The sequence below is a fragment of the Haliotis rufescens genome, unplaced genomic scaffold (genome assembly GCF_023055435.1).
Source record: "Haliotis rufescens isolate VD_foot unplaced genomic scaffold, xgHalRufe1.0.p SCAF_20, whole genome shotgun sequence".
NCBI classification, from domain to species: Eukaryota; Metazoa; Mollusca; class Gastropoda; order Lepetellida; family Haliotidae; genus Haliotis; species Haliotis rufescens.
Window position 1 is genome coordinate 17007658 of NW_025963891.1, and position 22309 is coordinate 17029966.

General features: G+C 42.0%; 1 protein-coding gene across 10 annotated transcripts in view; it reads right to left on the minus strand.

Moving 5' to 3' along the window:
- The window catches only part of LOC124132609 (unconventional myosin-XV-like), a 162760-nt gene that overhangs the window by 78177 nt on the left and 62274 nt on the right, over positions 1-22309 (minus strand). For all 10 annotated transcript variants that reach the window (XM_048400885.1, XM_046496675.2, XM_046496634.2 and 7 more), the window contains exons 5-10: positions 15007-15116; positions 11660-11734; positions 3136-3336; positions 2445-2508; positions 724-837; positions 7-168 (exon numbers count right to left, since the gene is read on the minus strand). In XM_048400885.1, the coding sequence (XP_048256842.1) occupies positions 7-168; positions 724-837; positions 2445-2508; positions 3136-3336; positions 11660-11734; positions 15007-15116 (726 nt within the window). The remainder of the gene's footprint in view (positions 1-6; positions 169-723; positions 838-2444; positions 2509-3135; positions 3337-11659; positions 11735-15006; positions 15117-22309) is intronic.

A 22309-nucleotide genomic window follows, 5' to 3' on the forward strand; every position in this document is an offset into this window, starting at 1 on the left:
CCTTACCAGCAGTGTGTGGAAGTAGATGTTTCCAATATGGAGGACAGAGGCCAGAATCTTGTAGATGGTTTCCTTCTCTGGCTTCTGGAAACTCAGGATGTCCATGGCCGACTGCAACTTGCGAAAGTTCTCGGCATCGTCCCGACCTGGCAGCACGGAACTCCCACCCTGTGTGGAGAAGATGTCACAGAGTCAATGTCATGGAACATTCTGCAATATGTCATTCTCTTGCATCATCTCAGCTCTAGAAGTGAGTGAGTGAGTGAGTGAGTGAGTGAGTGAGTGAGTGAGTGAGTGAGTGAGTGAGTGAGTAAGAGTGTCTGTGAGTGAGTGAGAGAGAGTGTCTGTGAGTGAGTGAGTGAGTGAGTGAGTGAGTGAGTGAGTGAGTGAGTGAGTGAGTGAGTGAGCGAGCTGGCGGGCGAGCGAGCGAGATGGCTGGCGGGCGAGTGAGCGAGTGAATTGTATGCCTCTGAGAGCATTAGTCCACCAGGACTATAACACAAGGGAACAACAAGATTAGGCACACATAGTGTACCAATGTTTGGGAATCAAACCTGGGACTTCCACATGATGAGCAAATACTTCAACTACAGGGTAGTGGAGACTTCAGAGCATGATATATAGGCAGTAGGCTTTCCACTCATCACTGATATAAATGAAACCTCTTATGTTGTATATTCATGACATATTTATTGTACATTATGAAGCTGCTGCATCGCTCACCTGGTTGAGGTAGAAGTACTTGGGGGCCGTCTGAAGGCCAAATTTGGACTTCTGTTCATCTGACATCGATTCCAGCATCTCGTAGAAAACATGGTAGTTCCGCTCTTCCGATGCCTAGTGAGAATAAGATAGACATACCATACAGCTTTTAGTTGAAAACCAAGTGTCTGTGTGAATACAATTGTTTCCTTAAGTTTCTTACTGGTAAGAATCTACTCTACTGTATCTTCAGCAGAAGATGTTAAAAACCTTCCAGTATGCTCTGCAGTTATCAATTAAATGAATTAATGTTGTCACATGTTTTGTTTTTGTTTTTGTTGTTTTTTGGGTGTTTTTTTTTGTTTTTGGGGGGGTCATCATAATTTGTGTCTTGTTATGTATTAAAGTGGGTTTGTTGTTACTTATAAATACTGAATACACTAACATACCATCTCATATTTCGATTATAATACAAGATCCTTTTTTTCTATGTGAGTGAGTGAGTGAGTAGAGATTTGTGTCACTATTAGCAATATTCCATCAATATCTTTGTGAGTGATGCAAGAATTGGGCTTCACACATTATACCCATGTGGAGAATCAAACCTCGGGCCTTCAGTGTGACAAGTGAACACTTTAACCACTAAGCTACCCAACTATCACCTTAACCTTTGAAATGCATATGAAACACACCTGCACCTGTCAACATCGCCAAGATGTGAACAATACCTAATGTCGGGGGAACTTCTCTCACCATGTCTCCAGCAGTTACATGAACATACACAGCCTGACACAGCTCCAGGGCCCTGTCACATGTGATTAAGGAGAGGTCCACACTCTGACGGCTAACATGTTAATCAGCATGTTGGAGATAGTGGGCAGTATAGCTGTGGATGTCGGTAACATGTAGCACCCTTAATAACACCGACCCCAAGCATGGACAAAACAACCCCCTACCCTAGGCTAACACAGGCCTGTCTCAATCAGCTGTCATGTCAAAGAGGCAAATATATAGTCACAGGTGGATAACATACAGCAAGAACTTATAAACATCAACCTTTCACAATAAAATAGCATGATTATCAGCTTACATTGTCCTTTTTGGTCAAAGGTATGCAAGTCTCAAACATATCAAACAAAGTGAGGAGATGTGAGATGGGGTTTAACGTCGCGTCCAAGATTATTGCACTTACCCGGTAAATAGCGCAATGCATTTACGCGTGTGTGGCTGCTTGTACTAGTCCGGACTAATGCCGATTTATAGTGCTAGCCAACTGAGTTGCCATGCCGCAGTATGACATGAATACCCCACTCAGACACAGTATACTGACTCCGAGCCGACCAGTCCTTGTTTTAGCCCCTTAATGCCGAGCGCCAGACAGGGTAACAACAAGTACCATCTTTTAACGTCTTTTGGTATGACACGGCGGGGATCAAACCCCGGACTTTCTGCTCCCAGGCGGACGCTCTACCACTAGACGACGGAGGCAGCCTCAAACAAAGCATTCATTGAGACATGAAAGTCTGTTAACCAAAGGGTCTGAGGGTGTCAAATAATCTATTCTGTCAGGTCAGGGGGTAAATCTCTGTGCCGCTGGGTTGTTAACCCATTCTTGTGTTGTATTCAATAGGCATATTAGTCCTGACCATACATATCAAGTAAAATTTGCCATCTTTTCTGACAACAACCATAAATGAATTTCAAAACTTGGTTCTCATTGAGGACAATGTTCTACAACCTACCTGGGTGACAATTCTGGACTTTTCCAGCAAATATTCAAGTGTTCTTGCCCCAACAATTGATCCACTGAAAAACAGAATTTGTGCAATTTCAGTCCACTTTACAAATGTAACACATACAATAAAATACAATTTTAACATACCATTGCAATTCAGTAAAATAGGTTTATAACGAACACGCTTTAACGAACTGACGGATATAACGAACTGTTATTTTGGTCCAAGCCATCGGCTGTATATATGTTGTATATATATACACTTATAACAAATAATATTTTTTACAAACTAAAATTAGTGGTCCCTTTGAGTTCGTTATAACCGTAGTTTACTGTATTTGGCAAATTTATATAATTCAGCAACACATCAGTTTTTTCCACACAATCAAAATATTCACAAAAATTAGCAAATTGTACCTGAAAGACAGATTCAGCCCAAGTTCATCCTTCATCAGTTCAAAACCATTAAGTTTACATTAATCACATCCATGGGTCATAATTTAATTTTTAAAAATAGTAACGTTGCAATGTCAAAGTATACAAACCAAAGTTCATTACTACTTAAAATAGTTTTGACTGAGTATCGAAATATGGCCTCAACACTCCCGTCTTTCAGCTTCTCAAGTAAAAAAATCATCTCGGAGCAAGTACCAGCTCAATTTATAGAAGTGAAAAATACTTTTGCATCTATTACTTACTCTTTGAAGAAGACTTCTATGTACTTCCCAAATCGACTTGAGTTATCGTTGCGTATTGTTTTGGCGTTACCAAAGGATTCAAGGAGTGGGTTTGCCTCCAGGATCTGTTCTGTGATGAGGTTGTTACGGGATTTATTCACCGCCGCCAGATATTGCATAATCAGCTTGGTACTCTCTGTCTTACCAGCGCCACTCTCACCACTGAAACGATAACAATATCTTAACATACAGTATGTTCACAAATACAGTGTTCTTACTAAATTCATTTTTGTGCTTCACAGCAAATATGGTCACACAATACCAGTCTTAAGTCATTATGGCTCCTTGGATAAGAGATGAAGTAAATGGGGTTTAAAGTCGCGTCCAAGATTTTTGCACTTTTATAGTGATGTGTGCATGCTCTTGTGTGTATGTGTGTGTGTGTGTGTGTGGCTGCTTGTACTAGTCCAGACTAATACCGAGTTTATAGTGACAGCACACTGAGATACCATGCCGCAGTTTAACATGAATACCCCACTCAGACTCAGTATACTGACTCCTGAGCTGACCAGTCCTTGTTTTAGCCCCTTAATGCCGAGCGCCAGACAGAGTAACAACAAGTACTATATTTTAAGTCTTTAGGTATGACATGCCTGGGGATCGAACCCGGACCTTCCACTCTCAGGACAAGAGAGACAATATTGAAGTAATATACAAACAATCATGCAATAAAGATGTATAGGAGGTAGGGAATGGTTCCATTTTGTGGCTGCAAGTCACATGTCTTGTGTGTATGAGTGTATCATTGCTGATTGCATTGACTTTTTCATTGAAATAGGCATGATAGATCGGAGTATGATGCATAAATTTGATAAATGACATTTCCCGCTTTTTTTTTATTGGTTCGTTTTCAAACACATTGACTCATTGTCATCCAAACTGTCAGAAAGATATTTTTTCGGTTTTGATAATAATTTTGATGAATGGCCTATAAACATTCTCTAAAAATATAGTAAAATCATGAAAATGTTCTCATGAATTTTGGACCCAGCAAACTCACTGGATTTCATTTCTGTAATTTATATATACAGAGGTGTTTCTGACAGTAAAAAAAGCATACATTTTCATGTAAGTCTAGCATCTGTCACAATAACTGTTATCATACTGTTCATCATCTTTTGTTTATTTCTAATTTCTTGGAAGATGTGCATTAGATTATCTCATTTACATAGCTCTTTTCAGAGGAATTTGAGCTTAGAGTGTTCTCCAAGTTTGTTATCTTTATTGCTGGGATTCCTGGCAACCAACATAGGGTTATAAATCACCTGGCCTCCCAAAATGATACACACAGAAGGGGAGGAGTATCATGTACTGTATATATCCTGAACATATGCTATAACATACCAGAGCAGATCAAGTCTGAGAGGTGAATATTTAAGTGTTATACCACTGTCTGCACAAATGCAAGGCCAGATTTTTCTTCTTTGTTTGGCCCCAAAATTCAGGTTGGTAGGTCGAAAAAAATAAAATAAATAAATTCCAATTTCAAATAATATTTTTTATATTTCCTCTCAATGTTCATCATAATTTGTTGCCTTTTGAAAGTTTTTAGATAAATTTTCAAAGGGCTGAATTATTGTTTTTTTAATAATTAACTTATATTGTATACTGATAGTGACAATGAATGAGGTCAGGTTTTTTCTACATTTTACTTATTTCTAGAAGACAAAAAACACTGCTTTTCATTTTATTTAAATTTTTGGGAGTCGGCAGATTAATTTGTAAACCAAGTTTAATAAGAACTCTGGCCTAACCTATGATGATCATACTAGTGTCATATCAAACCTGCAGTATATAATGTTATATGACCTATGTAAACAACTCCGATACTTAAGTGACAGGTGGAGTGTTCCATATCCAGGTTGATAGAGGTGTGCAGTAACCTGCCTTCCATGTATATTACCCATGGACAGCTAGTCCAGATACAGTGACTCATGGCTACCAGATCAAATTTATGGTTCCAACTTTTACAACTTTTACAACATGAATTTATCTGTCCAATAAAAATCTGTCCAATACAGACTTCCTCCACACAGATTCTGGACATCTTCCAGAGGCAAGGGAGTTAACTGACTATAGAAGTCCAGTTTCCACCCTTGTGGAACTAGGCTGCAATTATGGAGTTACATTTTGGCTGGACTTACGAGCCTATGTATAGTCAAATCAAAATCCGGATTCAACGTGCAGATTTCGGTCGATTGCAGGATTTGCAAAGCACGTGTGTTGTCAAATTGGCGTCGACAGATATTTTCCAAATCTTCTCATATTTTTGTCAAGGTGCTCAGGTGATTTGATGCACTTCGCAAGGTAACACCTCGTTTTACTACACTATAGATCTTGACTGTCGATCAGATCGTCTTGACTGGGCACTGCCATTTTGTTTTGTGATATGAAGGTAAAATCTGATTTGTCAATAGTAGAGAGATAGAAGGGACATAACTCTTAATTGCCACTGGTGGCGCTACAATTGAGCCACAGCCTAGTTCGTCGATCAGATCATCTTGACTGGGCACCGCTATTTTGTTTTGTGATATGAAGGTAAAATCTGATTTGTCAACAGTAGAGAGATAGAAGGGACATAACTCTTAATTGCCACTGGTGGCGCTACGACTGAGCCACAGCCTAGTTCGGCAAGGGTGGAAACTAGACTTTGAGTCAGTTAATGCCCTCGCCTCTGGAAGATGGATTCTGGAGTAAGATTGTCAGACAAAGGCCAATTTATCATGTAATCGACGCTACCTAACATTGATTAACTTGTCACATATCTGGTACACAGTTCTCATCAATAGTCTTTAAAGGAATTAATATCAGTTACTTAACCATATATTTTCCTTCTTTTAAAATGCACATTGTTTCATGTTACAAAGCAAATATGATTATTATTCAGGTAGCATTTCGAAGGGAATTAAATCATTAGTTGACACTTCGCTTCTAACTTGTCCAGCCAATCAGACTGGGTCACCTGCATGACCTATGTCCACTCTGTCCATATGAGACATTCCAGCAACCCACTAACCCAGATATCACCCACAGGGAACTGGTTCTATTCTGGGCCCCATAAAGGAACCGATAGGGGTCACTACTGTCTGCAGTCAGTAGGCGTCATAAACAACATCCTTATCTGTCAGTGGATGACAACCTTACCCAGGCTGGAGAATGTTAACCCAGTACCAAGCAGTGTCTATTATCATATACGGATGACGCTCTCCCTAATAGGTGCTGTCTAGTTTTATACATCAGATAGCTACACGATAAATCACAAAGAACAATGAAGAATGAGTTGTGGTTTATTTCACGATAAAACATTGTTCTATCATGACTTCATTTCTGGGGATTCAAACATATGCTCGCAACTCGATCACATCGTAAATTGGACGACATTATTTTTGAGAGGGTAGTGAGTTGTTCCCCTTAGGTGTACCTGGGCAATGCATAAAAAATCTATGGCCAAACTATCAATTCCAAAAGTGGGCGAAATATGGCAATCTGAATTGAGTGAGTGAGTGAGTGAGTACGGTTTTACGCCGCTTTTAGCAATTTTCCAGCAATATCACGGCGGGGGACACCAGAAATGGGCTTCACACATTGTACCCATGTCGGGACTCGAACCCGGGTCTTCGGCGTGACGAGCGAACGCTTTAACCACTAGGCTACCCGACCGCCCCAAATCTGAATTGAGAGAAAAGATACAAATAATCGCCATGAGAATTGTGAGAATATTCAGGAAATACCAAACCCCATGTTCATAAAATGGACATTGTCGAGGTCAGCTTGTATTCAGGGAGTCATCATCATTTAAATATGGGTAAATACTTTAAAAGCTTGTAAAATTTATTAACATCCAATGGGATGATGTAAATAAAGTTGAAATAAATTACTTGTGGTCATTGTTTATTTTCCCCGAAGTGTCTATTTACAATAAACAACTCCTCCTCGTCGGTTATTTCTGAAACACAGGTGACCACCTCCCTCTCCCCTAATACAAGCAGTTTATAATGATATACACCAGGTTTTCATTCCAATATTTATATGAAATGAAAACATTTACAAGCCTATTTCATCCTCATTAACAAGGGGAATTAGCTACAACACACAGGCATGGGTATGGTGCAAGCAAACCAAGGGTCATAATCAAGGTCCATGTGGGATTCAAACCCATGATTGGTGAAATCCTGATATGGTTAAGCGAGTGAGTGAGTGAGTTGGGTTTAACGCCGCATTTAAACAATATTCCAGTTATATCGCGGCGTGTCACCTTTATGTGGGAGGAAAGCCCCAAGTGATGCAGGTCTCAGACGTTTACCACTTCGGTGAAACCCACGAGCACGGGTATGGTGCTGACAAACCTAGAAACATAATCGGGGCGAACAGAGATTCGAACCCACATTCATAGGTTTCTTTTGTGCCCAAGGGACGCAACTCTGCACAGCGAATCGCAGCGCCTTAGACGACTGGACCACCCGTGCCCCCTTATATGGTTAAGAGACACAACAGTTAAGACTAAACTGTCCACCAGGAGATAGATGCTACCAAGCTTTTCTCAAGCTTGTTCATGAGTGGTTTCATAAGAAAATAAAGACCCCAAAATACAGATTCGCATCACTGGGTATTTTCAATGAATCTGTCCCAGGACACGGAAACAATGGCTGCACAATTTTCAAGAGATTTTTTTTGAATAATGAAACGATGCCACACAATGCCACACAATCAACCATGACAACAAGTGAACCATAGCACGCTTAACTCCATCCTTCCCATACCGTGTCACAGCAGGGAGGTAGTCCATACATCACCATCTTCCCACATGCATTATAGAACACAGCTGATCATGAGCATGGCAGGCAAAATAATAAGACAAATATTTTTTTATACATTGTTGGTTTTTTTCCGCTGTTGTATATTGGTCATGTCAATCTCTAATTGTCCAATTAGGATGAACTTTGTATTTTTTCCCCTATGCATTCACTTGGAGGATATTTCTTGTAGGCATTCTCTGATTCCTTTTGCTATTTTGAATTTACAAACAAATGAATAAACAATTAAACAATTAAATAAACAATTTAAATTATGATATAAACAGCACTGATTCTTGTCATCAAATATAATTTTATATTTTCTTTTTCAGTTTTTACAAATTACAATGCAAATATTAGTGATGATCTGTAAATATATGTAAACAAAACAGATATAATTAAATTATTTATAATTAATATTCATAAAGATGATTAAAACAGAGGCTCTCTAATGAGTTGATTGTTTTAACATGTTCTACACAGCCCTCATCACACACTACATTGTTTTGGTTCAACGTCAATATTGATCCATAGCATAATCCAGTTTGGATGTTCTAGAATAATGTGGTCATAATTAAGTGTTTGTCAATCAAGCATACATATTAATATTTATTACAAATCATTGAAACGTACACATACACGATAGTCGATATACTGATTTGACCTAATTCATGTCCACCTGCTCAGTGAAAGTAAACCTGCTTGACCAGTGGACAGGCTCACACCATTCATACAGAATCTAATCCCTCTATTATGAGGGGATCGTTTACTCTTTATACCACACTATTCACTCAAGACAGGAGTTATCTCCCTTTCCTTGAAGAACTCCCTGGAGTATGATGATCTCCACTACACTTCCTGCTTGTGTTGTTTGTTAATTCATGACACAACATTTGATCCTTGCCCAAAATAAATATACACGTTGCATGGTGGGAACCCTTTAGAAGCGCCATCAAGCATAAACAGTTCCCGTATATCAGTGATCATTCTTGTATGTTCCTGTGTACTGGAGTGATATGACCTATATACCATCTGTTAGTCTTTGTCTGGGTGATAATAAAACTCCAAATCCCCTAATCCTTTAATTGCGTAATGTCTTACATCTCAAGCCCAGGAAAGTAAACCTGGCCCCCACGCACCCTCAACTCTAATCACATTGCCTCCCGCCACTCAGACATTCCACAGCAGTTCATAGCCTTCCACTCACTATTCCCAACACACACCAGGGATCCCTTCATTAAGTCATCTCCACAACCATCAGTGTGTATCATCTTATGTAGGTCTTGAGGTAGGATAGCTGGATCTTTGTCGACTGCCTCCCAACACTAGTTGCCTATTTATGTGAACTTTTCAAGTCCTATCGGACGAACACACCACCCATCTCTCAAACACAGCATCCATCTCCCAAACACACCACCCATCTTTCAAACACATCATCCATCTCCCAAACACACCACCCATCTCTCAAACACACCACCCATCTCCCAAACACACCACCCATCTCCCTACCCTATAATACTAATGGATCCAGAGCTTGGGTTCAGGGCAGTTTTCCAGACACATTAAGGGTCAACCTGTGCACCCCCAACCCCCCAGTTCCCATTTTCAAAATCCTAGTATAAAGTAGTCTAACAATGTGCCCACTCATGCTCCCTTAACAGACCCCCACCCTTCCACCACCCCACCCCTGGGGGACAGGTTTCACCACAGGGCATATAACCATGCATGACATTGTTGGGGCAACACCAGGTTGAAACTATCCATGTTTCTCTCTACTTTCAAGGCTATAAAATCTGCATGTTAATGTTTTTCACCCCTGAATGCATTAGCTAACAAAATAGGGTTAACATCCCCAACATCCCTGGAGGGAAGCCTCCATCCATCCCAGATACAAACAAGGTCACATGCATGTAACTACCTCATGCTTGAGGGTGTGACACAATTTACGTTATTTTGAATTTTTTCAGATTTCAAGCAAACTGGCTCAACAAGTCTTCCCAGATCAGGAAGAACATAGCGTGATGCAAAACTATAAGGATATGTGAGGTGAAACTGGGTTTAACGTCGCATCCAAGATTATTGCACTTCTTATACAGCGATGTGCATGCCATGTGTGTGTGTGGCTGCTTGTACTAGTCCTGACTGATGCCGATTTATAGTGCTAGCCCACTGAGATACCATGCCGCAGTTTAACATGAATACCCAACTCACAGTATACTGACTCCGAGCCGACCAGTCTTTGTTTTAGCCACTTAATACCGAGCGCACAGGTTGAAAGAAGAGGTAGAGTTTCACAAATGTAAGGCAACGACACAAAACATCCATCTGTTGATTACATGGTCATGTAAATATTAATAAACTGTTTGAATCAAGATAAAAAGTTAGTTAAACTTTAAGCGCCAAAGAAAGACAAGAAAACCAAATATTTGTAGCCATGACATGAGAAATAGTTGGAGCTTCTCAAGCTACGGGAAAACATGTTATCAGGAGTTGATGTTTGCAGTGAAATGTCAGCCTTTATAATTTCTCCTAACAACCCACATAGGAGTTAGCCAGCCTCTCTCTGGCACCAATGTTGCCAGGGTGTAGCCGTGGCGGCGTGTTGACACACCTCTCCTGTGTTGTGTACTCTCCAGCATCTGTTGTTCTCGACATGCACAGTGGGGAACCAAGACCCATAAGCTGATTAGCACCCGTTTGAATTTCACCAGTTTATTTCAATCATATTGTCGGACACACCCTGAATACCCAGTGCTGTAACGTGAGACTTCTTAGGGGAATAGGGTGGGGAACTTTACTCAGTCTAACACATCTTCATTGACTCAACTTCATGCATTTAATAGTTTATAGATTTTTTCAAGTGGGTTAATATGGGGAAACTGAATTTCTTTTTGTGTACTCAACAATTTTTCAGTTTAGCATTATGTTGTTTGGATTGTAGTTTTGGATTGGCTAATTCTATTTAAAGAGCATGCTATAGATAACAGCAAAAGAATCTACATCGAAATATCACTAAAGTGTGTGTGTGTGTGTGTGTGCGTGTGCGTGTGCGTGTGTGTGTGTATAGCTAGTCCGGTGCTAGCTCACTGATATCCCATGCCGCAGTTTAACATGAATACCCAACTCAGACACAGTATACTGACTCCGAGCCGACCAGTCCTTGTTTTAGCCCCTTTATGCCAAGCGCCAGACGGGGTAACAACAAGTACCATCTTTTATGTCTTTTGGTATGACGCGGCCGGGAATCGAACCCCGGACCTTCCGCTCTCCGGGCGGACGCTCTACCACGAGACTACGGAGGTGGTCCAATAATCCATAAAAATGTACATGAGCTTATTCATTGAATGATTTGTCTCTTTAAATGAATATGTTTGACAACTACCAAATCATGTTCTCCGACAACTCTGACAACTTGAAGACGTCGACACAAGCACACTCAGGAAAGGAGTGAGGTTTTCTCATGCACAGGCTTGGGTAGCAAGATACTATTACTAGCACAAATAATTATGGATAGTTGACAGTGCAGGGGACGTCTGTTGAAACTCTGAATGTTTCTATAGTTTGACGACAGCTGCAATACAGGATTCATGGCAATGGTGTAATAGAGGTTTTGTATTCATAGGAATAAAATATGTTTGATGTGGGTCTTGGCATGTTATTTGAGTATTGACTGTGACTACGGATCACCTTACCTGATGACAATGACCTGGTTTTCACTGTCCTTGATCATCTTACAGTAGGACGTGCTGCCCACAGCAAACAGGTGCCTGAAACATAGTGCATATGGACTCAATATCACGCATTTCAGATAGTCAAAAATCTTAGTCAATGGGTTTATATATCATGGATTTATCTCGACCTGATATTCGGCCCCAAGTCTACAGCAATTGTGAGAAATAAGTCCTAAATTGGAATTAAATATTTCCCAGTTCCTGCTGTTATAGTGCTAACTAATGTTATGGCCTTAGGTGACTTGTATTTCACAGATAACAGGACCAATAAAGTGGAAGAGGCCTTAATGCTTAGCTTAACGTTATTGCATCAAATATAATATTAAAATTCAATATTAAAATACCTCTGAATTTAGGAAATAAGAACTTTGAACATAAATATGACTTTTCCCAATCTGCCTGCACTGAAATCTTTGATAAATTCCTGATCAGTGATATTCTATGACACCCTGCAGATCACAACCCGACTTGATCATGATAGCATAGGTCTCAGTTGAGGGGGTAATGACAGACTGAATGCGTTGTCATCTCTGATCATAACTCATTAACACAGTCCATCCTGAGCAGCCATTGTAGCCCTCTGATCCACACTTTTACATCACTGCCCGTGAAGATCCGGGGTAGAATAGGTCTTCAGCAACCCATGCTTGCCGTAATAGGCGACTATGCCTGTCGTAAGAGGCGACTAACGGGATTGGGTGGTGAGGCTTGCTGACTTGGTTGATGCATGTCATCGTATCTCAATTGCGTGGATTGATGCTCATAATGTCAATCACTGGATTGTCTGGTCCAGACTTGATTATTTACTGACTGATGTCATAAAGCTGGAATATGGCTGAGTGTGGCGTTAAACAACAAACAAACAAACACATATCAAGCTGGAGGCACAATGAATTACCCTGATCCCAGATTCCCAGGGAATTTAAACATTGTGAACATATTGTGATTGTAGTGAGAAATCAGTGAATTGAACCAATTAAACTTAACAAAAGTTAAATTCAGTCAATAGTATTTTCTTATTAATTATATTCTTACTCAACCATTAAGCTACAAATTAAGGTAAAGTTGTATAAGTTTCAAACAATTGACAAAGAAACAAAAACAAATATATTTTTTTATGATTAAACGTCTTAATGTATTTGTTGTAAGATGTCAGCCTGACACGTCAATACATGGCGTATGTATCAACGGGGTCTTAGAAAGTTTTCTTTTGGAGAGTTTTTTAACTAAAGTATACAGCAAAAGAAAGCAAAGAGTCTGACATAATATTTCCCTCCCAACTAGGTCTAAGCTTTTGGGACGAAATCTATAGACTGCCTGCAACTTTAATTTGATTTAACCCTTGACTCAGCCTGGTCAAAGAGAGGCGTCCCGAGCTCTCCTGAAATGGAGGACAGAAAGATGGCAGAAGGAGGTAAAAACTGAACTTGCTAATGGCGTATTTGCTACATGTCTCTCCGTAATCTCACGGACAACATCAGCAAGTGAGAGGACGGATTGTTAGGTTAAACTTGCCCCATCCATGCAAACAAACATAACCAACTTCACTTGAACTTGTTTGTAAGTGTAAATTTGTTCAACATTTGGAAGTGTAAACTGGTTTCAATGCCTCCTTGTGGCACGCGTGTTATTTAGCAATGTTCGCACAACACAGTTAATCTCCCAGCGTTTGTTGCTCATCAACAGTTACTGTTTCAGTTTGGCTGGTCTCGTCCTGCATTGTTGCGGTATTTCCCAACATGTCTCTACCACTGATGTCCCTCGTCTTACACATTACACAAATTCTCCAGCAAACATTAAGAGGCAATGACATTTTTGATGGAATTTAAAAAGTTGCAGATTTGACGTTCTCCGTTTTCTTTGACGAAATGGTGACAAGTTCTCACTGTCTACACTAAACCAACTATCATTGGCTTTGCGACCGAGGTACTGTAGCTCAATTGTTGCCTGTTTCAAAAAAAATCTTTGCTGCAGCCAAACCAATTTTCTTCATGGGCTTCATGTATCCTAGTTTTAGAGTGAGTGAGTGAGTGAGTTGGGTTTAACGCCGCTTTTAACAGTATTCCAGTTATATCGCGGCGTGTCAGCTTAGTGTGGGAGGAAAGCCTGAAGTGATGTAGGTCCAAGACGTTTATCACTTCGGTGAAACCCACGAGCACAGGTATGGTGCTGACAAACCTAGAAACATAATCGGGGCGAACTTGGATTCGAACCCACAATCATAGGTTTCTGGCGTGCCCAAGGGACGCAACTCTGCACAGCAAATCGCGGCGCCTTAGACGACTGGGCCACCCGTGCCCCCTTAGAGTGAGTGAGTGAGTGACTATGGTTTTATGCTGTTTTTAGCAATATTCCTGCAATAGCACGCAGGGGACACCCAATATCGGCACACATTGTGCCCATGTTGGGAATCCAAACCAGGCATTCGGCATGATGAGCTACCACTTTAACCCCACCCCCAACAGTGCTAGACATTAAGAGGGTCCTGGACTCTTTGAGATCTTGGTATGATAGTATTTGAATGTAGGAACTTCCTTGATAGATAGATTTTAGATCAGAAATATATATGCCTGTTCATTCTCAATTTGGATACTGTATCCACTATATAATAGGCACAATACAAAATAATGAGCTCTATAACAATATTTATGATGCAAAGCCAATGACAGTTTATTATCTGTTAGACTTATGGGAATACTACTAGGAAATAAAACTGCTATAAAGGCTAGGGTAGGGGTCCAATGTGACAGGCACTTGATTCATGACCAACATTCTCCGCCAGTCAACGTGTCTAACACTCTCTTAAGTGATATGTCATCTATATATTATATTATATTATATTATATTATATTATATTATATTATATTATATTATATTATATTATATTATATTATATTATATTATATTATATTATATTAATAAGATATTCAAAGCTATTTCCACACAATGCATGTTAATCATGCATAGAATTATCAGCCCATTCAACAGATGAGTGCTCACACAGTATCCACTCTCAACTCCCTGAGGAGTATCCAGAGAAGTGTAACTGCTGTTTGATATTGACAGCCTGTGTTGCTTGGGTGTGACATCAAACCAGGCCAACATGGTCAAAAATGGACTATACTCAGTGGGTCCCTATTCTCATCTTGTACCAGCTGGAGGACTTAAGACCCTGTCGTGCTGCGATATGTGAAGGGGATACTGACGCCAAGACTTGGTATGTTGTCTCATATCTCATGGCAGGGAGTAATTCAGGATCGGTGATGATAGTATGTTACCATGGTTATTGTAGTAAAGTTTATACTCACGGTGGGAGGGCTCCGAGAGCTTGTCCTTCGTACTTCTTGACCATGTCCAAGCCATAGATGCTGAACATCCGGTAAGGGTTGACCGCGACCAGGATACTCCCCACATAGGTCTGAAACACAACATGGATTCATTGAGTTAGTGTGTGAGTGAGGGACAGAGGGGTTTTTACCCCTAGCAACCACTGTTACCTCATGATAATGGATGTCAATAGTCTCCAAAGACATTTAAACACATCTACACTACCAAATCAAGCCTTTAGCATGTATGCTGGTAAGATTTTGTTACCACTGCACAACTTGAACTTTTGTGTATGGAATGTTCTAATGACATTATGTAAGTTCGCCTATCATTGAGTGAGTAAGTGAGTATGGTTTTGCGCCACTTTTAGCAATATTCTAGCAATATCACGGCGGGGGCCACAAGAAATGGGCTTCACACATTGTACACATGTCCGGTATCGAACCCGGGTCTTCGACGTGATGAGCGAATGCTTTAACCACTAGGCTACCCGACTGTCTCTGTCTATCATTGATATGAAGTGGTAACATTTTATAGAAAGCAACTTCTTTTATTCTTTGTCACAACGTTTCAGAGCTACTTCTTGCTCCTTCATCAGATAAATAACATATTGGTAAATTTGCCTTGAATTTTACAGCATTTGAGGCACAATTTCTTTGGTTTTAACCATTTTTTGTCACTTTTTTACTCTTTAAGGTTAGATGGATCCATAAACTATTTCTTCAAAAATCACTTCCTGATCAGACAAAAGTGTCTATATAAGGAAGGTTTAACATCTGTATAGGACTGTCCAGGCCCTTCAATGGGGAAAACACAGCAGTGATGTGGAGAACCAACAGTGGCTGACATATTCACATCTTTCTGAGAGAGAAATGCTGTGGCACTATTTGTCCATCATGATGAGAGACAAATACCGATAACTACAATGTTTGTCGGATAACACCAAGATAACAGCAGCTGTAGTCCCTATTTTCCACACTAGCCAGAGAAAATGAAGATCCCAATGAGTGGACATCATGAGTTGACAAAACAAATGCAAATGTGATGGTAGCATCATTGAAAGACATTCAACAGTACCCTTGAACTGACAATCATACGCTACTTTGTCTGGGAGGGAATATGACAAGATAACTTGCTTATGGAGAAAGTTCCAAAAGATACCAACATCTGTGCTAAACTAGAGATGAGGTGAGGTGAGGTGAGGTGAAATGGGGTTTAACGTCCCGTCCAAGTTTATTGCACTTATATAGCGACGTGCATTCACACTAGTGTGGATGTGTGGCTGCCTGTACTAGTCCGGACTGATGCCGATTTAAAGTTTATTAATCTAGCCCACTGATATACCATGCCACATTTTAACATGAACACCCCACTCAGACACAGCATACTGACTCCGAGCCAACCAGTCCTTGTTTTAGCCCCATAATCCCAAGCGCCAGACAGGGTAACAACAAGTACCATCTCTCTCTAAATGTCTTTTGGTACGACGCAGCAGGAGATCGAACCCCAGACCTTCCACTCTCTGGGCGGACGCTCTACCACTAGGCCACGATGGCAGTCACTATTCTAGAGGGGTATGCTGCACTAAGGTTGCTCTTTGTGAGGGTGAATGTTTGCTTTGTGCAGCATCCAAAGTTTGGAGCTATTCACATCTTTGAGGAAAGGACCTAACATTTATATAAGGACATACTCTTTAATAGGGCTGGAACGGGTAACTTGGGTAACTCGGTAACTTGTGTTTGGTGCATCCCGAGTAGGACCTATGTACCCACACAACTACCTGGACCCACTGTTAGTCACATGATATATTGTTTAATGACAATATAAACACTTACGCTATAATTTGCTAATGTTCGTATTTTTTTCAGATTATGTACGCATTCCTTCTGACTTTTTAAGTTCGAGTAAAAATAAAGCTTAAGTCAACTTACGAGTATGCATGATCAGATTGGTTTATGTGTATCTAAATAGTTTTTGCCAGGGCTCCAATAAAACAATTCCCAATCAGACATTTTGTACCCAACTCTTGAGACCTACAGATGGTATCAGGGTAGGGTAGGGTCATAGGTGCTCGAGTACCCGGAGCCACCCTGACTATTTAAGCAGAATCTTTCCTCTCATATTTCATGTTAAAATCCTATATTTATTATTCCAGTTTACAGAATGTGACTAAAATGACTGTACCCGATAATGTACCATGGGCTAGTGGCCTACAACTGTCCTGAATAACGAATAAAAACTTGAAGGCATCATGAAGCGGCATTATTCCCATGGTGTGAAATCCTGGATTCTTCCCCTGCCTGTATGTACAGACCACTGAGGTATTCAGGTGCTATAACTCCCGTGTGGGGATTACGACCCATAATTCCCTAGGAGTGTTTAATCTTTAATCCATAACATCAACATCATCTGATCTCAATAACATCAACACCATGGGATCTACAGCACTGAAGTAATTCTCAGGTACATTCCAGGAAATTAAACACTGCCCTTTTATTATCCTCCTAAACAGCCTGATACGCTAATTGAAATACCATGTAGCATTTACAGACAATTATCCAGGCCCACTATAAACAATAGGACTCCAGCAGACAATGATTAAGTCAATATCTCCAGTAGGGGCAGGTGACCTCCTCCACATTGTGTACAGTGAGATGCTGATCCCACTTGGAGGATGCTCCACCCACTGGACGATGACGTGGAGGATGGAGCAGGAAACACAAACACAGATCTGGATTACGTCCAAGAGGAATTGTAAATAAATAATCAATTGTGTTTCGCAGCTGATTGAGCACATTGCCACTTGGTGGGCATGCATAATGAAGCGATGTTGTTTTATGCCAGAGTCAGTAATATTCAATGATCTGTAAATTGTGAAGTGAAGTCAACGATGGAGCTTGGGACACATTACCCAAACAAAGCCATGGCCAAACAACCAAATCTTAAAATTATTTATTAAAACGTCAAACTATTCTGCTGTGAAATCCAATGCAGGATACTGGGGACCTATTCTGTTCTGGAATCCCATGCAGGATGGTGTACTGGGGACCTATTCTGTTCTGGAATCCCATGCAGGATGGTGTACTGGGGACCTATTCTGTCCTGGAATCCCATGCAGGATGGTGTACTGGGGACCTATTCTGTTCTGGAATCCCATGCAGGATGGTGTACTGGGGACCTATTCTGTTCTGGAATCCCATGCAGGATGGTGTACTGGGGACCTATTCTGTACTGGAATCCCATGCAGGATGGTGTACTGGGGACCTATTCTGTTCTGAAATCCCATGCAGGATGGTGTACTGGGGACCTATTCTGTTCTGGAATCCCATGCAGGAAGGTGCACTGGGGACCTATTCTGTTCTGGAATCCCATGCAGGATGGTGTACTGGGGACCTATTCTGTTCTGGAATCCCATGCAGGATGGTGTACTGGGGACCTATTCTGTTCTGGAATCCCATGCAGGATGGTGCACTGGGGACCTATTCTGTTCTGGAATCCCATGCAGGATGGTGTACTGGGGACCTATTCTGTTCTGGAATCTCATGCAGGATGGTGTACTTGGGACCTATTCTGTCCTGGAATCCCATGCAGGATGGTGTACTGGGGACCTATTCTGTCCTGGAATCCCATGCAGGATGGTATACTGGGGACCTATTCTGTTCTGGAATCCCATGCAGGATGGTGTACTGGGGACCTATTCTGTCCTGGAATCCCATGCAGGATGGTGTACTGGGGACCTATTCTGTCCTGGGGACCTATTCTGTCCTGGAATCCCATGCAGGATGGTGTACTGGGGACCTATTCTGTTCTTGAATCCCATGCAGGATGGTGTACTGGCGGCCTATTCTGTTCTGGAATCCCATGCAGGATGGTGTACTGGGGACCTATTCTGTTCTGGAATCCCATGCAGGATGGTGTACTGGGGACCTATTCTGTTCTGGAATCCCATGCAGGATGGTGTACTGGGGACCGATTCTGTCCTGGAATCCCATGCAGGATGGTGTACTGGGGACCTATTCTGTTCTGGAATCCCATGCAGGATAGTGTACTGGGGACCTATTCTGTTCTGGAATCCCATGCAGGATGGTGTACTGGGGACCTATTCTGTCCTGGAATCCCATGCAGGATGGTGCACTGGGGACCTATTCTGTCCTGGAATCCCATGCAGGATGGTGTACTGGGGACCTATTCTGTTCTGGAATCCCATGCAGGATGGTGTACTGGGGACCTATTCTGTCCTGGAATCCCATGCAGGATGGTGCACTGGGGACCTATTCTGTTCTGGAATCCCATGCAGGATGGTGTACTGGGGACCTATTCTGTCCTGGAATCCCATGCAGGATGGTGCACTGGGGACCTATTCTGTCCTGGAATCCCATGCAGGATGGTGTACTGGGGACCTATTCTGTTCTGGAATCCCATGCAGGATGGTGTACTGGGGACCTATTCTGTTCTGGAATCCCATGCAGGATGGTGTACTGGGGACCTATTCTGTTCTGGAATCCCATGCAGGATGGTGTACTGGGGACCTATTCTGTCCTGGAATCCCATGCAGGATGGTGTACTGGGGACCTATTCTGTCCTGGGGACCTATTCTGTCCTGGAATCCCATGCAGGATGGTGTACTGGGGACCTATTCTGTTCTTGAATCCCATGCAGGATGGTGTACTGGCGGCCTATTCTGTTCTGGAATCCCATGCAGGATGGTGTACTGGGGACCTATTCTGTTCTGGAATCCCATGCAGGATGGTGTACTGGGGACCTATTCTGTTCTGGAATCCCATGCAGGATGGTGTACTGGGGACCGATTCTGTCCTGGAATCCCATGCAGGATGGTGTACTGGGGACCTATTCTGTTCTGGAATCCTATGCAGGATGGTGTACTGGGGACCTATTCTGTTCTGGAATCCCATGCAGGATGGTGTACTGGGGACCTATTCTGTCCTGGAATCCCATGCAGGATGGTGCACTGGGGACCTATTCTGTCCTGGAATCCCATGCAGGATGGTGTACTGGGGACCTATTCTGTTCTGGAATCCCATGCAGGATGGTGTACTGGGGACCTATTCTGTCCTGGAATCCCATGCAGGATGGTGCACTGGGGACCTATTCTGTCCTGGAATCCCATGCAGGATGGTGTACTGGGGACCTATTCTGTCCTGGAATCCCATGCAGGATGGTGCACTGGGGACCTATTCTGTCCTGGAATCCCATGCAGGATGGTGTACTGGGGACCTATTCTGTTCTGGAATCCCATGCAGGATGGTGTACTGGGGACCTATTCTGTTCTGGAATCCCATGCAGGATGGTGTACTGGGGACCTATTCTGTTCTGGAATCCCATGCAGGATGGTGTACTGGGGACCTATTCTGTCCTGGAATCCCATGCAGGATGGTGCACTGGGGACCTATTCTGTTCTGGAATCCCATGCAGGATGGTGTACTGCGGACCTATTCTGTCCTGGAATCCCATGCAGGATGGTGTACTGGGGACCTATTCTGTTCTGGAATCCCATGCAGGATGGTGTACTGGGGACCTATTCTGTTCTGGAATCCCATGCAGGATGGTGTACTGGGGACCTATTCTGTCCTGGAATCCCATGCAGGATGGTGTACTGGGGACCTATTCTGTACTGGAATCCCATGCAGGATGGTGTACTGGGGACCTATTCTGTTCTGGAATCCAATGCAGGATGGTGTACTGGGGACCTATTCTGTTCTGGAATCCCATGCAGGATGGTGTACTGGGGACCTATTCTGTCCTGGAATCCCATGCAGGATGGTGTACTGGGGACCTATTCTGTCCTGGAATCCCATGCAGGATGGTGTACTGGGGACCTATTCTGTCCTGGAATCCCATGCAGGATGGTTTACTGCGGACCTATTCTGTCCTGGAATCCCATGCAGGATGGTGTACTGGGGATCTATTCTGTCCTGGAATCCCATGCAGGATGGTGTACTGGGGATCTATTCTGTCCTGGAATACCATGCAGGATGGTATATGGAACCCTTGTGTCTGGCCTGTCTGTCTGACTCTGTGAACACCAGGTAGCTGTACTGCTGTTGATACAACAGACATATGCTTCACCCCAGACAGTCAGTGTGTTGTACTTGACCCCATTACAATGTTCAACAGCTGTTTTACTACCAGGACAACTAGAGCGGGGACAGACTCTTAATACTTCAGTTTGACTAACACTCAATTAAGGTCACAGCAAATCCTGGCAACGCAAAGTTGTACATAGGTTTTGTTCCCATCTTTCCAGGCCTAAATAAGAATTTGATACCAATGTCATTTTGAAGCACTTACCCCCTGATGAGATACACACATGTGAAGACAATTCCAACAAACCTTTCTGGCCCAACAAAACCATGTGCCAAGATAAGATCTCTTAAACTGCTGGTCTCTGGTAACTCTCAAGTCATCATATGCCACTGATATCAAACAATTTCTTTTCATAACACTATTTTTTTAACAATGTTCTCTCTCACCCTGTGCATGTAATGAGTGAGTGAGTGTGTGAGTATGGTTTAACGCCGCTTTTAGCAATATTCCATCAATATCACGGCCGGGGACACCAGAAATGGGCTTCACACATTGTACCCATGTCAGGAATCGAACCCGGGTCTTTGGCGTGACGAGCGAACGCTTTAACCACTAGGCTACCCGACCACCCCATGCATGTAATGAAATAATATTTTTGATTATTTTGATAGACTTTGAAGTTTCTTCTTTTATCAGTTCCAGGGTAGAATAGGTCTTCAGCAACCCATGCTTGCTGTAAAAGGCTATTCTTGTCGTAAGAGGCAACTAACAGGATCGGGTGGTCAGGCTCACTGACTTGGTTGATGCACGTCATCATATCCCAATTGTGTTGATCGATGCTTATGATGTCAATAACTGGATTGTCTAGTCCAGACTCAATTATTTACAGACCGCCATCACATAGCTGGAATATTGCTGAGAATGGCTCTAAAGAACAACAACAACAACAACAAGATAATAAGTGGAGATTTGGGTGTGTGACCATGGGAGAAGATGAGTGTGTGTGCTCATGTTGGAGGTCCAATTTGACTGATTGTAACACAATTCCCTACATATGATTGGTGGTCAACACCATCCTTACAACACAGCATTACATGGATTCTAACTTTTAGCCATGCAACCTCATAGCTTTGACATCTAGTGTGAAAAATATTTACAGAAAATTATTTACATAAATTTTGACCTTGTATAATGAGAACAACAACTATAACATCAGCCCAATCCACAATAACATGCATT